General features: G+C 40.1%; 1 protein-coding gene across 1 annotated transcript in view; it reads right to left on the bottom strand.

Annotated features, from left to right (window-relative positions):
• The window catches only part of LOC126356031 (odorant receptor 2a-like), a 71,097-nt gene that overhangs the window by 17,292 nt on the left and 29,075 nt on the right, over positions 1-24,730 (bottom strand). Inside the window, exon 3 of the mRNA XM_050006731.1 lies at positions 12,848-13,323. Coding sequence (XP_049862688.1) covers positions 12,848-13,323 — 476 coding nt within the window. The remainder of the gene's footprint in view (positions 1-12,847; positions 13,324-24,730) is intronic.

Here is a 24,730-nt window from a genome sequence, read left to right as displayed (position 1 = left end):
GGCCCTGTGTGCCTCGGTCGTATGCAGTCCTGATTGTGGCGCTCACCTGCACGGCGCCAAATACGCATACGACCATCATTGGCACCAAGGCAGAAGCGACTCTCATCGCTGAAGACGACACGTCTCCATTCGTCCCTCCATTCACGCCTGTCGCGACACCACTGGAGGCGGGCTGCACGATGTTGGGGCGTGAGCGGAAGACGGCCTAACGGTGTGCGGGACCGTAGCCCAGCTTCATGGAGACGGTTGCGAATGGTCCTCACCGATACCCCAGGAGCAATAGTGTCCCTAATTTGCTGGGAAGTGGCGGTGCGGTCCCCTACGGCAGTGCGTAGGATCCTACGGTCTTGGCGTGCATCCGTGCGTCGCTGCGGTCCGGTCCCAGGTCGACGGGCACGTGCACCTTCCGCCGACCACTGGCGACAACATCGATGTACTGTGGAGACCTCACGCCCCACGTGTTGAGCAATTCGGCGGTACGTCCACCCGGCCTCCCGCATGCCCACTATACGCCCTCGCTCAAAGTCCGTCAACTGCACACACGGTTCACGTCCACGCTGTCGCGGCGTGGTACCAGTGTTAAAGACTGCGATGGGGCTCCGTATGCCACGGCAAACTGGCTGACACTGACGGCGGCGGTGCACAAATGCTGCGCAGCTAGCGCCATTCGACGGCCAACACCGCGGTTCCTGGTGTGTCCGCTGTGCCGTGCGTGTGATCATTGCTTGTACAGCCCTCTCGCAGTGTCCGGAGCAAGTATGGTGGGTCTGACACACCGGTGTCAATATGTTCTTTTTTCCATTTCCAGGAGTAACTAAGATGCAGCACGAATCAAGATATATATTTAATCGTCTTACAATAGGTTTCCGATTGATAATAACCACATTCTATTACGATATTGAAGTACTTGTGTCATTTCGAATTACGAAGTAAAGTACCTTCGGATATGCATGCATGTTCAAAGGAACTTTGCATCGTAATTCGGAATAACACAGGCACTGCAATATCGTATTCGTCTGCTGACTCCGGGCAAACAACTTTCAAGTAAAATGGTTCCCCCTTGTGCGAGAGTATGCTTTATGGATGCCCGAGTAGAGGTTGTAGACACAGAGCAGACGACACATGGCCGTTTGGGTATGGCAGTGAGTCCTGCTCGTATGGTCCAATGGTAAGGCGAAAGGCGGGGAATCCCGGTTCGACTCTCGGTCCGACATACATTTTCACTGTCGTCATTCCATTAAGCAACTGATGGTAGTCCATATTCGGAACTGCGAATACATTTAATATATAATCTCGCTGTTTGGTTCCCTTCCCCAGATCAACCAACAAAATTAATCTATTTATGACTGCTGTTAGTTTTTTCCACTATAACCAAACTTCACTGAACGCTATATGCCACTACTCTGCTGCTGATTAGCAGTTTCATTAATCCTTCAGATATCTCTCGCTTTTCTTATCAGGAACACACGAATCATGTCAAAGTCATTTCTCGCTACCGACCCGTACAGTCCGCCACGACAGCTTGCAATGACTCTGTTGACAGGATCCGACTGCCTGCGGCGCTAAACGCGGGGCAAAAACTCATCCATTGCTACCGTAGCAGGACACGTTTAAGCCCATGCGACACCATCGGCCGCTTGCAATACCAAGCTTAGAAGGGTATCAGAGGAGCCTGTCGTAAAACAGCGAGTATCATAAGTAGTAGCGAACACTAACATAGATTAATGTATAGCATAAAAGAAGCAGAAACGTTCCAATGAACACTAGTCTGCAAATTAGTCGTGTTGGAGATAACTGCGAATGTATGTTTACGAGTTCGCGACTCATCAAATACTTTCCCGCTTATTGTAACTGTATTTTAAATGTATACCTTAAGGTCAAGCCCCGAGGCAGGATTCGAACCTGCGACAGTAGCAGTCGCGCAGTTCCGGACTGAAGCTCCTAGAACCGTTCGGCCAACGGAGACGGCCTGTGCTCACTCATTCCAGTTTAGACCATATATCCTACATCAACAGCGAAGTATGCCTGTGACGTATCACGCACGCATCGTATTCCCGAAGGTCCAAGGTAACGTAGAGTACGGGTAAAATCTAATCCGTATTTATAATAACAGAGTTTTCCTCTGACATTTATGGGTAAGTAAATAATATGTGTCATGTGGCTCGGTGCAAATGTTTTCATCTGATGCAATTTCAGTGAATGCCGTGTAAGTTTAAATTGGTGCTGTTACCAACTTAAAAAAACCAGAGTCCATCGCTTGAAAAGCGTTAACACTACAACTCAGCTTCATAACGGTATTTTATGTTTATGACATGAGTAAAACAAATAAAAGCTGAAGGAAAGGCAACTAATGTCTGATGGGGAATGGAGGGGAAGCGTAGGGTTGCTCCAGATGTTACTTTATTTGCAAGGAAGAAATGTTCTCGAGTTAGCCATAGCTCAAATGTGCAGTTTTACTTATTCTCAGAACCTACCAATGTCACTGGTTGCTAGGCTTGCATGTTCATATTGATATTCAAATGACCTATGAGAACACTAACGTTACAAGTGGCAAGATATAGCACCATCCATTCTTACAGATCTTTAAAAATCGCCAAATCTGTGTTAAACTGATTTTCCTGGAATACGAGGGTGTAGTGAAAATCTATACCTCCGAATTTTTTATCCCGTTCTCAATATCGGTTGCGGTATTAAATGTCATGGGTATTACTCGGTCGACTTTCCCTCTTCACTGACGCAAGTTGCAACCATCTGTCGCTAGGGGGTCCTGGATTGCAGCATGTAACATGACAGCGTTTAACGTAACAGTGTCAGCGCCTGAGAAACAGCTTGAAGTAATCGAGTTTGTAACCGCAGGAAACGGACCTTCAACTGCAACCCCTAGTAGAATTAAAGCTGTGAACGGTGACCGTTGGTTGTATCGACACCAATGGTGTGCGACATTGCGTTGTTCGTGCTCTTTATGTAGAAAACGGTGGTGTTAACCTCAAAGTGTATGCTAGATCTCCGAGTGGATGACTCTGTACGACAACAGACGAGACTCGTCATAATAGAGTAGACGAACTCGTCAGAGGAAATCGTCGGATGACTCAGACACAGCTTTTAGGTAAGCGTGGCGCGTCACCAGAACGTGTACAGGCCGTTACTGCAGATCTGCAGTACAGAAAAATGTATTACAGGATAGATGTACAGCCGCCTAGGTTGCACAAAAAATATTGTCAAATTGACCATGGTTTCGACAGCACGAAGGCGGTCTTCATCAGAACAAAAATTACATGGGATTACATGTAATCACACCATGGATGAAAAACATCTGAGCAAAAATCCTCTCGTCAAATAGAAATTGTCATAAGAAGGCCAGTCTATTACAGGGATTATACTGTCGTATAACCACTCCGCCAAAGGTCGTGCATAGTGAACAGGTGCTCGATCGTGTTGAAACATGCAATCGCCATCCCCGAATTGCTCTTCAACATTGGGAAGCAGGAAGGTGCTTAAAACATCAATGTAGACCTGTGCTGTGATAGTGTCATGGAAAACAAGAAGGGGTGCATGCCCACTCCATGAAAAAGACGACCACATCATAACACAACCGCCTCCGAAATTTACTGTTGGCACTACAAACCCCTGCAGATGACGTTCACCGAGTATTCGCCACACCCACAGCCTGCCATCGGATCGCCAAATTGTGTATCGTGATTCGTCACTCCACACAACGTTTTTCCACTGTTCAGTAGTCCGATGTTTATGCTCTTTACACCAAGTGAGGCGTTGTTTGGCATTTACCGGCATGATGTGTGGCTTGTTAGCACCCGCTCAATCATGAAATCCAAGTTTTCTCACCTTTCGCCTAACTGTCATAGTACTTGCAGTGGATTCTGATGCAGTTTGGCATTCTTGTGTGATGGTCTGGATAGATGTCTGCCTATTACACATTATCACCCTCTTCATCTGTCGGCGGTCTCTGTCAGTCAACAATCGAGGTCGGCGTGCACGCTTTTGTACTGTACGTGTCCCTTCACGTTTCCACTTCACTATCACATCGGAAACAGTGGACCTAGGGATGTTTAGGCGTTCTAGCTTACACGACTCTGCCCTCGGATTCTGTTCTCGTTTCTCCCCTCGGAACTGCGTCTGTTTCACGGTGGGAAGATATGACATGCATTTAGGCGTTCTTGTGTTAGTCTGCGGTATTCCATTTGCTCACTCGTTGATCGTATTACTTTGGTTAATTTAATGTCAGGATTTATTCGGAGCTATGTGACATACTGCCGGATTTGCTATCATGTCAGGGTTTTCATGGAAGGTGTTGGATTTGCCTGACACCTTACAAGTACACTAAGGTATTTGCTGAAAAAATCGTAAAATTGTGTACAATATTAACATTATAAATACGCAGTACATTTACTGTATCACCCCATTCTCAAAACATTAACTTGAAAACATATGTTATGGTTACGTGATTTATTTTGCGAACTAGATTTTGTAAGTCAGTAAATATTTCTTTTTTTATATCTCAGTACGAAAATTTCAAACAACGATGTAAACGGGACTGTAAAATTTGATATATAAAGGTTTACAATGAACTGACATGTTTTATGGACAACTGAGTTGTCAGATTATCTGTGTATTAAAACTGGTAACTGTTAACAGAACACACACGGCTTTGTTACAATATGGGTTTTCGTTTAACTAAGTTAATGTAATTTTTATGTATTTGTGAACACGTTGTTATAGTTTGGAAGTTTTCGTTGTAAAAAGCTGCTACGTTGGTTGTAAAATATTGTAATACTAAATAGAAAAACAGAGTGATAGATACTACCGCACTAGCTATCGTCCTTTGCAGAAATTTGCTCATTTGAAGATTGTGGGTGCAACCTCAATAATATGCGCTCTGGTTTGATATTGTATTTAAGAATTAAGATCCAACACATTTAACCGTGGGCTAATTTAAATAATTCATAATTCATGATGAACAATGACCTGTATTTAATTATTGCGTAATGAAGCGCTGTGGGACATGCCCTGGGTCTGAGGTGGATTGGGTATGGAATGAATTTCATTTATCCAACCTCGTACGATATCTGAATGAAAACGCTTGTGAAAATAATAAAATTTCATCGGTGCTCGTCCCTGATATATACCAAGTTCCATGCATGGTAAATCTTAAACCTTTGTTCTGAATCCGCTACTAAATTCATGATTTATGAAACGAGGATAATCAAAGGATCGGTTAAATACACGCACGTAACATTCATAACCAATTTATGAGGTTTACTGGAGGGAGAAAAGAAAATAGCAAAGATCATTCACCATGACCACACGTCGCTAACAAAGAGCTGCTGCTCCCTCGATTTTAACATGTGGAATGAATATGTAAAGTTACCGTGAAAATACACGAACAAGGATCAAAACATAACCTGAAAACGACATTTAATTTAAATCCACTGCGTAGGAAAAAGATGTCGAATGTTACCGTGCAAAAGGGCTTCTAAACCGGAACACTAACACGTCATGTTAATGAACGAAGCAAGTAACAAACAAATGGCAATTTCAGGATAAATTGATCGAAACTGGATGGAATTTATCAAAAACGTAACAAGAAGCGAGTGCCGAACAGGGAAGGTGCGGGATCGAACGAATTGAAAAATCAATGGCGAAATCACAGCGGTGTCGTATTATGCACACGCTCTTCAAAAAACAGAAGCTGGTTGAACTCACACCTCCATGTGTTCAGCTGACTGGTGAAATCAAACAAAGGCTTCAGAAATCACATAAATTACAATGCATTGACTTTTCGCAATATTAAAATAAATTTCGTCTCAGCAACTAGTTGACTACAAAGCTAGGCTGAGATGCCAAAAGTCGTGGGTAGCGGTATGCACATATACAGATGGCGGTATTATCTAGTACACAAGGTACAAAGGGGCAGCTTATTGGCGGAGCTGTCATTCGCACTCAGCTGTGTCATGTGAAAAGTATAGCGAAGTGATTATGTCCGTCCGACGGGATTTGACAGACTTTGAACGCGGAATAATAATTGGAGCTAGATGAATGGGAATTCAATATTTAATATTCCGAGATCCTCAGCGTCAATAGCGTGCCAAGAACACCAAATTTCAAGCATTAACTCTCACTATGGATGACGCACTGGAAGACGGCATTCTCTTAAAGGGCGAGAACAGTGCTGTTTGCGTAGAACTGTCAGTGCTAACAGACAAGCAACACTGCTTGAAATAACCGTAGAAATCAATGTTAGGTGTACGACGAAAGTATCCGTTAAGACAGTGCGGCGAAATCTGTCGTTAATTGGCTGTTGCAACAGACGATCGACGTGAGAGCCTTTGATAACTGTGCGAAATCACGTGCAGCACTTGCCCCGGGCTCGTAACCATATCGGTTCGACCCTGGCCGACTGGGAAACCGTGCCCTGGTCAAATGGTCGGTTGATGAGAACTTATGATACGGCTCAAGTGAGTGGAGACACCACGAAGTCATGGATTCCGTTTATCAACAAGGCATTGTGCAAGCTGGTGGCATGTCCATAATGGTGTAGACTGTGTTTACAAGTAATGGACTGGGTCTTCTGGCCCTACTGAACCGATCATTGACTGGAAATGGTTATGTTAGGCCACTTGGAGCCCATTTGCAGCCATTTACGAACTTCGTGTTCCAAACAACTATGGAATTTTTATGGAAGAAAATGCGCCGTGTCACCTGACCACAATTGTTCGCGATTGGTCAGGAGAACATTCTGGATAATTCGAGATAACCAGATCACCAGACATGAATCCTATCGAACATTTATGGGACATAATCGAAAGATCAGTTCATGCTCAAAATCCTGCACCGACATGGACTGTCACAATTATGTACAGCTATACAGACAGCTTGGCCCAGTATTTAAGCTGGGGACTTCCAACGACTTGTTGAGTCCCTGCCACGTCGAGTTGCTGCACTACGCCGACCGAAAGGAGGTCCGACATGGTTTTAGGAGGTACCTCACAACTTTTGTCACATCAGTGTATAAGAGAAAAGTGTTAGGGCTTAAGTCAGACCGGAAATATATACAACTTCAAATATTAACCAAACTATTGAGCAGAGGTTCTTACGAGCAACCGATCTTATGAAGGTCCCAGCGACCAGTGACGAGGTGCCCTAAAGGAACCAGGGTTTAACCTTCCCACGAAAGTGACCAGCCTACCGCATTGTGCTAACCTATACTCAAGGCTCGGTAAAGGCAAACACAAACCTCTTAGCTTCCCACCAAACATCTATTAAAGTTGGCCATACTGTCACAGTAACAAACTAATCTAACTGCTACGGTTATGAACGTGGAATTCTTAACTGCACATATCGTTTTATTATTACAGGATGGAAAAGAAAGGACAGGTACAATGGAACAGGGCACTGCGGCATTCTAAACACGAGTGTGGGACTCAAAGCAGTAGCAAAACTTAATGGACTGTGTGCATGTACAACTAAATTAGACATTTAGCTGACAAATGGTCCAAATGGCTCTGAGAACTATGGGACTTACCATCTGTCGTCATCAGTCCCCTGGAACTTAGAACTACTTAAACCTAACTAACCTGAGGACATCACACACATCCATGCCCGAGGCAGGATTCGAACCTGCTACCGTAGCAGTCACGCGGTTCCAGACTGAAGCGCCTAGGACCGCACGGCCACATCGGCCGGCCAGTTAGCAGATAAGTTTATTACAAAATGCTAACGCTCTCAGCTGCTCACTCTGTTTATACCAGAGGAAAGCTAGAAACTTCACCGCAACTTGACATGCCAAAGGTATTGAGATGAGGTTATTTTAAATAAAATATCATGAAGACGCTCACAGAGAGTTGCTTCAGTTATAATATGTGTTTTCATTTTACTAAGTAATTGTGATATTTTCCAGTGTTTGTGATCAAATAGTTGCACTGTGGTATGATTTGTAAGATCAGATACTCCTTCCTACTTTGCAAATGTTAAATGAAATGTTTTAACCAAACTTACTCTCATGGCGAGAAACTTGTGTTTTGTAAGACTTTTGCGTTTTCTTAACATTTAAACACGATTGCTAAACATTGTTCCAATATAAAACCATCCTGTAATAATCCCAGTTATGTGAAATGTACGTACCAGACAAAAAACAATGTAAAATATCTGAAGTTGTTACTACGTATCAAAAGGTTATTTAAGGGCAGGTTTTTTAAATGGTTTATTAGCGAGCTGGTTCTGAGTCAGTTGCTCTTGAAGAAGAGTTGTGATATGTATCAACTTGTTTTTTGACAGAACTTGTATTGGTAAACTGCAAAGAATCATAAAACATCTTACGAAGTAGAGAGAACGAGGGCAATTCTGGGGGTCCTACAATTATTAAAATTACAGCCTAGTAATATACCGTGTGTTTTGCAGCAAGTAAAGCACTCTTCTCCGTAAAAGTAAAATTTATGAACTACTCTTATTTTTTGTATTCTGCACAAGTAATTCCTTTGATATTAGAGAATGTCATATGTACAGTTGACTAGCGTTGAGAGTGATCACATACTCTCAAGTATGTTAGTGTAGAAACACTTTTTACTATCAGTTAAAAGTAACGGAAGTTATTGGCCTACTCTTGAATCAAAGTTTATTATGTATTCTAGAAGAAATTGATATATGTACATACGTATGGCAAAACAGCCAGACAACGTACTTAATAAACAAAAAGGGTTACAGAAAAAGATGTATATAGGCATCAAAATTTCAACACTGTTTTAACTGAATAATTTTGGTTTTACGTTTATGTCCTGGAAATGAAAAATTGTCTCATTTCAAGTGATATGTTGCATTATTTTGCAGTATCATGTCTTTTGTATATAATTCCTTCAGATACCACTGTCAAAAATTGTAATTTTCATAATTATGTGAATACGTGTCACAGACAGTATAAATATCATCTTGGAAATAACAAAAGCTAGGTAATGTAGACTCCTTGAACTGCGAGTTCCATGTTTACTCTACATGACAAACTGTGTACTATGTTATTTTCAGATCCTGTCGTATTAACTGACAAGCATGTCACTGCTATAGAAGTGCATAATGTAAGTAGACTTATATGACTTCTATATATGTACAGTTATCATTTTGTAAAAATCAATTGTGTTGGATGCCACTGGTGATGGGTTATAAAACCCGAAAACCGGTTTTGACGAAGAAAACACTTCTATTGAAGGTCATGGTGTATATAAGATGTGTTTTAATAGACAGCATGAACGATGCGGCTCTTTTACTGCGTGAACAGCGAAAATACAGTAAGCGATAGATTTTTCTCCTTTCATAATTTTGCGGCGGTTGTCAGCGAGAGAAAGTTTGGTTAGGATTTGAACCTATGAGTTAAGTTTGTTGCAAGTCACGAAGTTCTCTCGTTATCAAATATATTATTTACGTCTTTCTTCGATTTGCTCTCAGTCCACATTCTGTACCCTTTAGACTGTACATTTTATTCAGCACGTCAGGTAGTTCTCCACTTTCACTCAGGATAGCAATAGTGAATCGTATCATTGATATCCTTTCACCTTGAATTTTAATTCTTTTCCTGAACTTTTCTTTTATTTCCATCATTGCTTCCTCGATGTACAGATTGCACAGTAGGGGCGAAAGGCTACATCCATATCTTACACCATTTTTAATACGAGCACTTCGTTCTTGATCATCCACTCTTATTATTCCCTGTTGGCTGCTATACATATTGTATATGACCCGTCTCTCCCTGTATCTTACCCGTACTTTTTTCAGAATTTCGAACATCCTGCACCATTTTACATTGTAGAACGCTTTTTCCAGGTCGACAAATCCTATGAACGTGTCTTGATTTTTCTTTAGTCTTGTTTCCATTATTAACCGCAAAGTCAGAATTGCCTCTCTCGCGCCTTTACATTTCCTAAAGCCTAAATGATCATCATCTGGCGCATCCTCAATTTTCTTTTCCATTCTCCTGTATATTATTATTGCAAGCAAATTGGATGCATGAGCTGTTAAGCTACACACCTACGTGAACAGTCGTTTTGTTGCCACTTCCATCACTGATTGTAGAAATTTTGATGGAATGTTTCCTGCCCCTTCTACCTTATTTGATATTAAGTCCTCCAAAGCACTTTTAAACTCTGATTCTAACACTGAATCCGCTCCCTCTTTTAAATCGACTCCTGTTTCTTCTTCTATCACATCAAACAACTCTTCCCTCTCACAGAGGCTTTCGATGTACTGTTTCCTCCTATCTGCTCTCTCCTTTGCATTTAACAGTGGAGTTCCTATTCCACTCTTAATGTTACCACCCTTGCTTTTAGTATCACCGAAGGTGTTTTGTCTTTCTTGTATGCTGTTTCAGTCCTTCCGACAATCATTTCTTTTTCGATTTCTTCACATTTTTATGCAGATATTTCGTCCTAGCTTCCCTGCACTTCCTATTTATTTCATTCCTCAGCAACTTGTATTTTTGTATTCCTGAGTTTCCCGGAACATTTTTGTACTTCCTCCTTTCATCGATCAATTGAAGTATTTCTTCTGTTCACCATGGTTTCTTCACAGTTACCTTTTTTTGTACCCATGTTTTTCTTTCCAACTTCTGTGATTGCTTATTTTAGGGATGTCCATTCCTCTTAATATGTACTGGCTACTGAGCTATTCCTTATTGCTGTACCTACAGCCTTAGATAACTTCAAGCATATCTCGTCATCCTTTAGTACTTCCGTATCCCACTTCTTTTCGTATTGATTCGTCCTGACTAATCTCTTAAACTTCAGCCTACTCTTCATCACTTTTACATTGCGATCTGAGTCTATATCTACTTCTGGGTACACCTTACAATCCAGTATCTGATTTCGGAATCTCTGTCTAGCCACGTCGTAACATAAATGAGATCTTCCCGTATTCCCCGGCCCTTTCCAAGTATTCCTCCTCTTGTGATTCTTGAACAGAGTATTCGCTATTACTAGATGAAGTTTTTAACAGAACTCAATTAATCTTTCTCCTCTCTCATTCCTTGCCCATAATCTCCTGTAATCGTTTCTTCTGCTCCTTCCTCTACAACTGCATTTCAGTCCCCCATGGCTATTAGATTTTCATCTCCCTCTACGTAATGTATTACACTTTCAGTATCCTCATTTGCTTTCTCTATCTCTTCATCTTCAGCTTGCGACGTCGGACGTATACGTGAACTACCTTTGTCGGTATTGTTTAGCTGTCAAATTTGACAAGAACACTCCTATCACAAACTGTTCACAAGAACTCCCTCTTCACCCTACCTTCCTATTCATTACGAATCCTACACCTCCTACACCCGTTACACCATTTCATTATCAGTATAGAATTACCTGATGTATGTTCAGTCAGTTATCATCTAAGGCTTTCGTATTTAATGACGATTTGTAAATACTCATGCTGAGAGTAATGTTACTTCTGCAGCTTTCAGTTCAGTTAGTAATAATTCTTGATGAAATGTTGAACCAGAGCGAACTAAAGGCTTCCTAGAAATTACAAAACTGTTATTTTCATAATTTCCATACCCAAATGAAGACAGGGAAAATGTTAAATGGAGCATCAAATACACCAGAGTGAGAAACTATTTGCTTGAAAGTAATCTGCTTCATTAAGGGAAATTACACAATGGATATTTGATTGAATTTTCATAGACACCTGAGGAATCTCAAATGGACAAATTGCTTATCAAATTAACCAGAATGATGTCTAGCTTTGCAAAATAGTTTTAACTGCTTGAAAGTAGTGAAGTTAATTGTCAAAAAATTTTCAAACTAGCGAGTTGAGAGAAAATTGTCATCCGAACTTTAATAGCCAAACGAAGAGTGTAAAACGGAAAAATGGGGTATCAAACTGACCAGTATGACGTCTGATTTTGCAAAAAATAAATAAATAAAATAAAATATTTAAATGCTTGAAATTAGGTAGGATAGTTGAAAAATTAGAAATTTGAGGAAAAACTTAAATATTTCATGAACAGCTGCTCCTAGCTATGTGAATGGGCTTAGAAATTTTGCATATAAAACGTTAGACAGGTGCTAAAATTGTGGAATTCTTTCTTTTGTGTTGAAAATGTAAAAGTAATATCAAATTACAATGTAATTTGAAATAAATTTGCTTTCTGTTGATGTACATGTACTCTTATTAATAGTATAATACTAATCGAGATTTAAATATACTATGCATCACGTCTTATTTATGTATTCTTACGTTAATTCTTGGTAGAAAAGTTATACATTTAAGGCTCAATAACAAGTACAAGTACAAGAACGAAAACAAAGTAGTTGTTATTTAACCTTAAATTATATTTCTTCCTTTCTAACGTAAAAATAAAAAAGGTTGAAAGAAATGGTAATTTTTTGTGAAATGATTTGTCTAAAATTAAGTAACAAAATATGCTGAAGAAATATTTGATGTGCTTCACTTATTGCAAAACATCTCGAGCAGAATTTGAAGGCGTCTAAAATGTTTCTCTCAGACAAATTATTTCACAAAAGATCTGAGTGTTATTTTCTTCAAATACTTCTTCATTTGGGTATTGGATACTGGCTTATGCTTCTGTGTGTTGTTTGTTATTTGACGGTAAATTGTCTGGTTTTATGTCTGTAATTTGCATAGAGGTGCATTTGTTCCCTGTGACAAAGGATATGACAGACAATTATATAGTATTTACTCTCAGAAACAGTCCCCTAAACTAATGGAGCTTATAGCTGCTTATAGCCTTAGTTTGGGGCCTCATAGAAACATGTGGAATCAGAAGCGAAAATGAAAAGAAGAGACAATGAGGAGGTCTGTAAAGTCTGTTGTGCATGATATTTGCAATGCTGACCTTAGGATTGCCTGATGGTGAAGCACGTTCTTCAGCAACTGTCGATGAAGCCACCCATGTGCAGCGTTCTTTGGCAATGTCTGTTGATCAACCACTTGGCCGCTGTCAAGTACTGCCAGTCGTTTGCCATTTCGTTCATGTCCAGAAAAAAACCTCTCTCCCTCAGTTCTCGTCGATTTGGTGTGTTCCATGGAAGAAAGGTTGCAGTTCAGAACTTCCAACTCGGCCGCCACCATCAACATCATATGAACAAAGAAGCTATCTACACTGAGGCAGGACTGAGATGTGACCAGGGAGCAGAAGGACTGGACGACGTACAGTAGCTCGTACGTGGGAGACGCGTAGACGTCGACTGGGAGCCAGACGGGCAACGGCAGCTGCCGGTGGGCTTCCTGGTGCTCCTTGTCGGTCTTCGTGACGGCGCGGGACAGCACGGGGCAGAGGACCCAGCCAATCGCCGCCGGCACCGCCACCATCTGCGCAAACGGAGAAACAAAATCATCGAAATTCTTGGAGGACTGTTTGGAAGTAAGATCTATACAGGAGGTTGGTCAGAAAACTGTGGAACACTTGAACGACTTACTCATAAACTGTTCAGCTCCTCCTGAACTAAAACAGTCTTTTATCTCCTGGGGAAACTCAGGTCGAGTTTTAAACGCAGTTGATGGTCATAATCTTTAACTACATATCGCAAAGTTGCATAGCCATGTATGGAAGTGAAACATGGACGATAACAAGTTTAGACAACAAGAGAATAGGAGCTTTTGAAATGTGGTGCTACAGAATAATGCTGAAGATTGGATGGGGAGATCACGTAACTAATGAGGAGGTACTGAATAGAGCTGGGAGAAGAGGAATTTGTGGCACAACTTGTGTAGAAGAAGGGATCGGTAGGTAGAACGCGTTCTCAGTCATCAAGGGATTACCAGTCTAGAACTGGAGGGAAGCTTGGAGGGTAAAAATTTTAGAGGGAGACAAAGAGATGAATACATTAAGCAGATTCAGAAAGATGTTGGTTGTAGTAGTTACTCGGAGATGAAGAAGCTTGCACAGGATAGAGTAGTAAGGAGAGCTGCATCAAACCTGTCTCTGGACTGAAGACCACAGCAACAACAACACACTTTGTTGATTCGAGCATTTGTGTTTAACATACATGGGCAACAACCTATCACTCCATATTAAAAAAGTAGAAGTGGGGTGCTAACATATTGTAACTTTGGGTGTATTGTGAAATTTTTTGGGTTATTTAGTGATACAACATTGCCCATAAAAGCCGGCACATGGTTGTTGACTGTTATTAAGTTACATTTATCACAACTTATTTTGGTCAGTTGCTGTTAGAAACGAACCGAACTACAAGTGATAACTCATTAATTCCAAACGTACTCCCGGTAGCGCAATATCGTGTCAGAGAAATACAATTTAGTTAACAACACAGTTATTGAGAGACCAGTTTTGTGGTTATAGATAACGATGAGTGAATGTGAGTAGCATGAGCGTTGAATCTATCAACGGTTGTTATTACTTACGCTAACTGTAACATATAGTTTTAATAACCTAAAATTATAATCTACATCTATTTTGCGTAAGCCATCTAACAGAGTGAGGCACGGAGTACTTCCGGTAGCATGAAGTGCAATGGAGCCTGGAGACTTTGTCTAACACTCTAAATCCCGATTTTGTGCTACTGAGAGTCCCCCATACCACTAACATGTCTACAAAACAGATTTTGCAGAACAGAAAAATTTTTTGTACGTAATCCTGCTGCTAAATAGGCTTATAACTCAATATGGACTGAAACAAACAATTTCACGATTTAACGAAATTTATTATCATAATAGATTCAGTGCTTTCTCTTCCTATCTTTATCAATGCCTCCTTTTTCTTCCTCTACCTGATTTTTTCAAGTTAACTTTCATTTATACTATGTACTATTTTCCCAAATTTTCCAAACCTATGTTATTAAGTTTCATAAATGGTAGATAGTCCTGAAAACATTTATTCACTAATTTAGTCATTCCACCTACTCACTCACCTTTTCTCAATGTAAGACATAGAATAAAATTATAAAAATATTTGTCCACTTCTAATTTTTCTCTCTTTACGTTTTTCTTCGAATTTGTTTGTCCTCTCATGACCATAACTTAAATTAAAGCAACCAATGCTCCTATTTGTGTGTTGATCCAACACACCCTCAATTAACGTATGTTTTCAATTCTACTTTGGAATAGTACTTCATCATATAACATACAATATTTACCATCTTCTTTCATACCCATGTTTTACCTAACATTTTACTAATTTCATCTTCACTTTGGTCCTTGTTCAGATTCCTATAGATATTTTGCATTTCACTTACAGATTCTCTTCGTTTAATGTACAACATTTTTAATCCTGTAACTCTATAACTCAACTCAGTACTGGGTAAATTCCCTAATGGTAACCTACACAAAATATATAGCACTGTATTTTCTATCCCTTTCAAATATCTCACATTTAAATTCAAACTGTTTGGGTAATAGAGCTCATCAAGTTAATCTACAGTGCAGCATCTGACACTTCTCGAAGAAATGTAATGCTCTAAAATCAGTATTGTGCCTCCAAAAGTAGGTTTTGTTCTTTTTAATCTGCCAAACAACTCAGCAATAGGGACATCTTGTTGATGTGCTATCAGTATATGAGATTTCTTAAAAGATAGTTAATGTTCTATGATCAAGATGCTCCCAGCAAGTAGGTTTTGAGCGTCTGAAATGAACAGGTGATAAGAAGTATTTCTCTTCCAGCTCTTCCATAGTTTCTTTCAAACCAACTGAGGGTTCTACTACTAAGAGCAATTCTTTGCTCGTCCTTGCTTTCTCCAAAATTCTGAAACAATTCAACACCAGTACAATACCCACTACTATATGATTCCAGACAGAAACGCTCATTGATATGAGAGTGATGGTTTTATCTCGTGCCAATGCCTACCTAGCACTCAAACTTCTGAGACAATTTTCTCCCCAAAATCGGACTTTTGCCCACGAAAGACCTGTTAAAGAAGGATCATTGGAAGCATGCCCCCTGACATACTTCCAATAAAACCGACAGAGCTCGATAGATGATTCAATTACTTTTTATATATGTAACGCAGAATTTTGATTAGGTTTGTTTTCACTGCGTTTCCCGTCCCTTATGCGGATATAATGTGCCGCAAAAATGTGAATTCTGTTTGTTATAAATTCCAACTTCTTCATTGTTCGAGTTGTAATCCTTTTCATGAAGCCGAAACACGCCATTGGATTAATGACTGTACTGTCCTTAATACTCAGCAGCAGCAGTTAACCGACCACTATCAAGTATAGTTATTCAAGCAGTTACCTCTGCCCCCAGTACCTGATCTAACGCACTTATCAACAAAGAGACTACATTCAAACCAAAAGACTGCCTTACAGTCTTTAAATTTACGTCCTCGGAATAATACTTGTCCATTCTTATAATACTATACGAATATGCTCATCTTATATGCTCGAGTTCGAAGCCTTGCATTTAGTATAATGCTTCTCATGCTACTTTTAGGATATTATCTTGTCATTTATGGCTTATACAGACTTATATTGTATTGCTTCTATATTGATTTTTACGTTATTTTTTGACAACTGATTCCATTGTGTTGTTAGTGGCCTGTTATCTTAGACATTGATATTTATATTCTAGTACACACTGATCGCTAATTTTTTAAAAATCTTTTGTAAATGCCATTAATTTTGAATGTTATTCCCATTTTGTATCGCTCCATATCTATCAGATCTGAATATGCCGAAACGGTGTAAACTAATTATCTATTTTCCTATATGCGATCTTGGATAACAAGGATTTCACAACATTCGTTGAAATAACAGTGGCAAGTAATTACAGTAGGATCGCTTGTTGCGACCCATGGTCTGAGAATTAGCATGTTGGAAATGGAGAAACTGGCTGGTTCTCCGTGTGACACTGTCGTGAGCCCGTATGGAAAGAGGGTGAAGTCTGGTTAAAACACAAGCAGGCTACAAACTATTGGCCATCGACGCTATATTCCAGAACGTGCAGGTTGGTGGGCTGTGTTCTCTGTATGTAAGGATAGGCGGCGACGTACGTTCTCATGATGACGAAACTGTAGGCGCGAAAGATCACGGAAATTAAACCATGGATCAAGGGAAATGTATGACGTGGTGAATTTTCTTGTGGTTTATGTTAGTCCATACTCTTTGACTACATGTCGCTTATTCTTATCGGACGATGCGGCTAAGAGTACGAACGGGTAGCATTTTACATATGTTGACATTCAAGGATTATGTTAAAAGTTAGGCAACTGTAACTGAACTACGATGTTCCCAAATAAACCAGCCAGTAACTTGTTATCAGAAAAGTTTGTATTAACCTTCTCATCTGCTAGGTATGAGCGATTAAATACTAAGCGCTTACTCTTTCCACACATTCCCCTACAAAATTCCAACTGTATTTTAACCAAATAATTTTGGTTTGGAGTCTATGTCCTGCACCTAAAAATTGTGTGGTAACGTATATATATGTTAGTCGATGTGCTTCTCATAACACGATTCTACACCTTATCTGTTAAACTAGTACGTAAGTATTTTCTCACATGAAGAACTAATTTAGACTGCTTCGTAAAGCTTACAACGTTATTTCGTTTCAGACAATAGTAGTAGTAGCGTACAAAAACGTCTTGACGCCGCCGTCTTACCTTACTAAACGTCAGGCTTTATTAAATGATACGCCTTTACCAATCTAGTAACGTATGTCTGTGTCCTCTCCTCTGCCACCATTAACCTCATAGCTCGTAGCTCATTGTGAGAACCTCATTAGACGTTACAAGAGAAGTCTGCTCTATGTACCCTGCTGCTGATAGTTCGATCTCTGACCGACTGCTCGGCAGTCTTATTCTCGTAGCTGGTCTCATACACCACAGATGTGAAAATGATACTTCCGTTTCTGACTTCCTACTCCGCCGTCACTGTTCTCTTACTTCAGTTTGTGATACCCTGTGGACATCGTCTAGCTATCGAGACTCATGCGACTTCCATCCCCATGCCACCGTGCACACTTTGTTATCAATTACGAAGTGTTTATCACCTTTTGCCGATTATGTCAATTTAAATAACTTTATAGTGTGAACGGTATGTCTTTTTATCGAATTATATACAGAACAGTCGATTTATCTACATCACCTAATACCTAGTCTAAAGTGCTAAATGTCTCAACAGATCTGTTGGATTTCTTTTTAAGGTCACTTTTATTCATCTTAATTTTATTAAAACTGATACATCACCCACACGGATCCAGTGATCAAGGCTCAGCGTAGGCTGCTACTGCAGCCTGCCTCTTTGGCAGATTTTCTGATTTCGATACAGGTATTGTGACCAATGCGAACCCCAATACACGTGTGTAACCATGCAGGGTTGCAATCACATGGTAGCGCCATGCTAGAAAAAAAAAGATCTGAACTTACAATCATTTCTACCGCTAAATCCTTAACTTACTTTCGATTTGTGTATTTTGAAGTATTTGTTACCAAACTGTAAAATGATTTGTTTTCTTACTACATACCACGGTTTTTAGTTTGCACCTAGCTATATTTCAAGTAAAACGCTTTAAATTTTGATGACAAAGTTGTCTTCGATGAGGAGGGAAGCTTCAGTTACAGTAAATAACGCTGAAGGAATGGTGGGTACAATAATCTATCAACACTTGACGTTCCTAAGAAGTTTTTCAGTAATGTTCACTTCGCCAAATGCTATGTTAGAGGCGACGATAAAGCATCATGTTCTACAATATAAAAATGTAGTTGGCGTTATTTTCTTTATATTTATTTCCTTGCCGATTCTCAATAGATCTTCTTTATTCCTTACCTTATCAATTCACCTCGTTTTCAACTTTCTTCTGTAGCACCACATCTCAAAAGCTTCTGTTCTGTTCCCTTCCGATTTTCCACAGCTCATGCTTCACTACCATACAATGCTGTGCTCCAGACGTACATTTCCAGAAATTTCTTTCTCAAATTAAGACCAATGTTTGATACTAGCACACTTTTCTGGACTAGGAATGCCGTTGATGCCCTTTTTGCAAGTGTTAGACTTCTTTTGATGTCCATGCTCCGTCAGTCATTGGTTATTTTGCTGCCTAGGTGGAATAATTCCTTAATTTCACCTACTTCGTGACCTTAAATCCTAACGATGAGTTTCTCGCTGTTCTCATGTCTGCTGCTTCTAATTACTTTCGCCTTTCTTCGATTTACTCTCAGTCCATACTCTGCACTCATTAGACTGTTCATTCCATTCACTGTGTCATGTAATTCTTCTTCACTTTCACTCAGGATAGCAGTGTCATAAGCGAGTCTTTCATTGATACCTTTTCACCTTGAAATTTCATCCCAATCCCGAACCTTCCTTTTATTTCAATCATGTCTTCTTCGATGTACAGATTGAACAGTAGGGGCGAAAGACTTCATCCCTGTCTTACACACTTTTTAATCTGAGGACATCGTTCTTGGTCATCCACTCTTATTATTCTCTGTTGGTTCTTGTGCATATTGTATGTTAACCGTGTCTCCCCGTAGCTTACCCCTATTTCTCTCAGTATTTCGAACATCTTGTATCATTTTACATTGTCGAAAAGCTTTTTATACATCGATAAATCCTACGAACGATCCTTTATTTTTCTTTAGCCATCCTTCCATTATTAACCGCAACGTCATAACTTCCTCTTTGGTGTCTTTACCCTTCGTAAAGCCAAACTGTTCGACATCTAATACATCATCAATTTTCTTTTCCATTCTTGTCAGCAACTTGAATGCATGAGCTGTTAAGCTGATTGTACGGTAACCTCGCACTTGTTATCTCTTGCAGTCTTCGGAACTGTATACACGATATTTATCCGAAAGTCAAATGGTATGTCGCCAGACTCATACATTGTACACACCAGGGTGAATAGTCGTTTTGTTGCCACTCCTCCCAATGATTATAGAAAGTCTGATGGAATGTGATCCATCCCTTCCGCCCTACTGGGGACTGGGTGTTTGTATTGTCCTCATCATTTCATCATCAGTCATGAAATTGGCCCGATTGGACTGAGAAAAGGTTAGGAATTTGCACGGGCGCTGATAACCGCGCAGTTGAGCCCCCCACAAACCAAACATCATCATCTTCATCATCATCATCATCTGCCTTATTTGATCTTAAGTCCTCCTAATCTCTCTTAAATCCTATTACTGGATCCCCTATCTCTTCTAAATGGACTCCTGCTTGTTCTTCTATCACCTGAGACAAATCCTCACCCTTATAGAGATCTTCAATGTACCCTTTCCACCTATATGCTCTCTCATCTACATTTAACATGGGAATTACCGTTGCACTCGTTATGTTATAAAACTTGCTTTCAATTTTACTGAAGGTTGTTTTGCTGAGTGCTCCCGGCAATCACTTCTTTTTCGATTTCTTCGCATTCTTCGTGCAGCCATTTCGTTTTCGCTTCCCTACAATTTCTATTTATTTTATTTCCCAGCGACTTGTATTTCTGTATTCCTGAATTTCATTGAACATTTTTGTACTTCCTTCTTTCCTCGATCAACTGTAGTACTCGTATGTCTTCTGTTACCCATGGTTTCAGATACAGTGCATCAAACATGAACATTTTTGTACTTCCTTCTTTCCTCGATCAACTGTAGTACTCGTATGTCTTCTGTTACCCATGGTTTCAGATACAGTGCATCAAACATCTGAGTTTCATTCAGAACCTAACAACAGCATCAGGTATGGAAACTTCAGCCCTTTTCATACTGTACTGTAGGAGCAAAACAGAGCTGAGATGCTTCATTTACAGCAGTATATGTAGATTACAGTTGTTGGCAAAGTACCTATACGTCAGAAGAACATGGTTTACAAATTCTTTGCTTAACCATGGTTGTAACACATTAACAGCGATGTATAATATTTCGTGGTAAGAGTGTATTGTCAAGTAATACTCGTTAATTAATACTTAAGGAGGCAATATATGCCAATAAATTGTACTGTGCACACAAACTTTGAATTCCAGCTTCCTCACTGCACAAAATTCCGTATGAAAAAATAGTAGTTCCCACATAATTATCTTTATAAAACGCTCGTTTACTGGCAACAAGCCGGAAGTTCATGTAACTCTGTAGTCACAGCCTCAATTGAAATACCCATAGTTAACTTTTCTTCAAAAAATAAAGATACTAAAAATGAATTTGTTTCCACTGTACAATATGTACACAGTCACCCCAAATAGCGGCAGCAGCGATGAGAACGCAGAGCTAGGCAGCATTACAGTCAGCATATCGTTCTGGTGATGCTCATCATCTAAATGTGTACCAGCACAACCATAACAAAGTTTTCCATTCTCATTGACTACCAGATGATCTACTGATCATAGCAAATGGCCAACAGTGTTTTTCGGCGTTGTCGATGATTTATCGTGGATATGCATCTCAATTACAGAAGTTAGTAGACATAGGTAAAGCGGATATAAAACAAGCTTAAAAGTGGAGGGTGGAAGATGCTCATAATATCATTGAAGTATAATGGATGCTTACTTGGTTGTAGCAGGTGGGGGAGCTGGTGAGATATGGGAAAATAGTGGGCATGCAGAATGTTTGCATGTATGGCATGCTGCATGTGCGCACGCTCAAGAAATAAGAGGAGACATTTAGGAGAAGGCAACATACGCCTTCAGTTCGCAGCGTTTTTCATCGAAATGAAAATACTGCACTCTATTTTAGAACCATACACTTGCCATCTAATTTACGTCAGGAGTCTTAGGATAGGGAGAATGGATATATTACTAATGAATATACAGTTGACCAGTATCTCCACAGTTAGTGGCAAGCACCTAATCAGCACTACGGCACATCAAGCGAGGCTCCACACACTTATCACAGAGGTATGTGATATAGTGTCTGCCATAAACCACATGGCACTGTGGATCTCACTATAGTCTTTTCTGTCCTACAATCTCCTGTCAAAAATCCTTGAGGCTTGAACACTCCAGTTCAACAACACTCCCACACAGTGAATCACTGTTCAGTTCGAGATTTTAACACATTTACTTTGCTGAATTGCCTTACACAATGAAGTGACTATTACAGACAGATAAAATCCATTTATCTGTATGGTGATTCAACAGTAGACCCAAGGTTGACGTGTTAAACATTATATGGCGGTAGTGGTAACTAAATGAATAACAACGAGGAGATTCTAGAGTCTCAGACTCGCTGTTTATAGCTATTTGAATCTCAGAAAACATTTTTCGTAAATAACATCGCTGGTTAAACTGAGGTAAATTCTGTAGTTATCATTCTTTCAGATTAATTATCAAAAAGAATTATACATCAGTACCTCTGTTTAAATTCATAAAACTCTCAAAATAAATTGGCTAAACGCAATATTTTCAGATACAAGTATTGTGTGTCACGTGTGTGCAGTTATGTAATAGCTCTATGAAGGCTGGATGAAGTTAAAGCATTGTTGTGAAGCTTCAGGCCTGACTACATATTACTAAGGTGCCACGAGTTTTCCACATGAACAGCTCGAATGCAACAGAAAGGCAAGCTCCGTATTTCGATTGGCAGTCCACACATGTCAGCCTCACCAGGCTGTCCATTTTACAGTCAGCCGTTATGGCTAGAGGGAGACGTCACATAAGTACCACTTTCTTGCTGTCTACATACAGTCCCCAGTTTACGTGTGGTTAATTGTCCTGTATGGCTTGGACATTGTATTTATTGACTACAGACGGCCTTGGGAGAGCCAGTCCACACAAAACTCTACCATCTGGTGAGCAAGATGTACGAGGCAGGCGAAATACCCTCAGACTTCAAGAAGAATATAATAATTCCAATCCCAAAGAAAGCAGGTGTTGACAGATATGAAAATTACCGAACTATCAGTTTAATAAGCCACAGCTGCAAAATTCTAACACGAATTCTTTACAGACGAATGGAAAAACTAGTAGAAGCCGACTTCGGGGAAGATCAGTTTGAATTCCGTAGAAATACTGGAACACATGAGGCAATACTGACCTCAGGGCTAATCTTAGAAGAAAGATTAAGGAAAGGCAAACCTACGTTTCTAGCACTTGTAGACTTAGAGAAAGCTTTTGACAATGTTGACAGGGGTAAAATACAGGGAGCGAAAGGCTATTCACAATTTGTACAGAATCCAGATGGCAGTTATAAGAGTCGAAGGACATGAAAGGGAAGCAGTGGTTGGGAAGGGAGTAAGACAGGGTTGTAGCCTCTCCTCGATGTTATTCAATCTGTATATTCAGCAAGCAGAAAAGGAAACAAAAGAAAAATTCGAAGTAGATATTAAAATCCATGGAGAAGAAATTAAAAGTTTGAGGTTCGCCGATGACATTGTAATTTTGTCAGAGACAGCAAAGGACTTGGAAGAGCAGTTGAATGGAATGGACAGTGTCTTGAAAAGAGTATACAAGATGAACATCAACAAAAGAAAAACGAGGATAATGGAATGTAGTCGAATTAAGTCGGGTGATGCTGAGGGAATTAGATTAGGAAATGAGACACTTAAAGTAGTAAAGGAGTTTTGCTATTTGGGGGCAAAATAACTGATGATGGTCGAAGTAGAGAGGATATAAAATGTAGACTCGCAATGGCAAGGAAAGCGTTTCTGAAGAAGAGAAATCTGTTAACATCGAATATAGATTTAAGTGTCAGGAAGTCGTTTCTGAAAGTATTTGTATGGAGTGTATCCATGTATGGAAGTGAAACATTGACAATAAGTAGTTTGGACTAGAAGAGAATATAAGCTTTCGAAATGTGGTGCTACAGAAGAATGTTGAAGATTAGGTGGGTAGATCACGTAACTAATGAGGCGGTACTGGATAGGAATGGGGAGAAGAAGAGTTTGTGGCACAACTTGACTAGACGAAGGGATCGGTTGGTAGGACATGTCCTGAGGCATCAAGGGATCACAAATTTAGCATTGGAGGGCAGCGTGGAGGGTAAAATCCGTAGAGGGAGACCAAGAGATGAATACACTAAGCAGATTCAGAAGGATGTAGGTTGCAGTAGGTACTGGGTGATGAAGGAGCTAGCACAGGATAGATTAGCATGGAGAGATGCATCAAACCAGTCTCAGGACTGAAGACCACAACAACAACAACGACTGAAATTTATTGGTAGTTCGAGAAACAATTAAAGTGTACCATACTAAGTCTCATGACTGCGGGACATAGGACTGTTTGTAATGTAAGGCGTATCTGTGTGTTGCTAGATGCAAAGGATTCCTCCACCTCTGTACGCTCTTTAGAGTTCTAGATCTGACACAAGGTGGGTCCACGACAAGCACAGATGGGGACAGCCCTAATTGTCCACGATAGGCCTTTAGCCAATCCATGTCCACAGTTACTTTGTGGTCTGCCAGCTGTATCTCAGAGTTGACTGCATATGTCAGACGCACAATGAATTTTTTTTTAATTTCCCTTTTTGAACACTGTGTTCTACAACAAGATAATGTCACTTTGCCCTGATGTCAGTAACACTGCATCTTTGTTGCTCCTCTGTACCTGTTTTGCAGTGGCTTTGAGACCACTCTACTGTACCTGTCACTAAATCATTTAAAGTATTCAGGCCAGGCGCTTTACCTCGGCTGAATCAACTCTTGGCAGCAATTTGTATGATTGAAATGAATAACTCCTTGGTCACCTGATTACCATCTCACAGGGTGTGTGCCCTGTTGATTTGTCGATTCATCAGTTGTAAGTGAACAAGATGTATGGCTAACATCTGTCCCAGTCATTATATGTCTTGTTCATATCGTACGACGACGTTCCTAAAATTATCTTATGAAGCTATTACACGATGTC

The sequence above is a fragment of the Schistocerca gregaria genome, chromosome 1 (genome assembly GCF_023897955.1).
Source record: "Schistocerca gregaria isolate iqSchGreg1 chromosome 1, iqSchGreg1.2, whole genome shotgun sequence".
In the NCBI taxonomy this organism is placed as follows: domain Eukaryota; kingdom Metazoa; phylum Arthropoda; class Insecta; order Orthoptera; family Acrididae; genus Schistocerca; species Schistocerca gregaria.
This window is presented reverse-complemented; position numbering and strand designations above follow the sequence as displayed.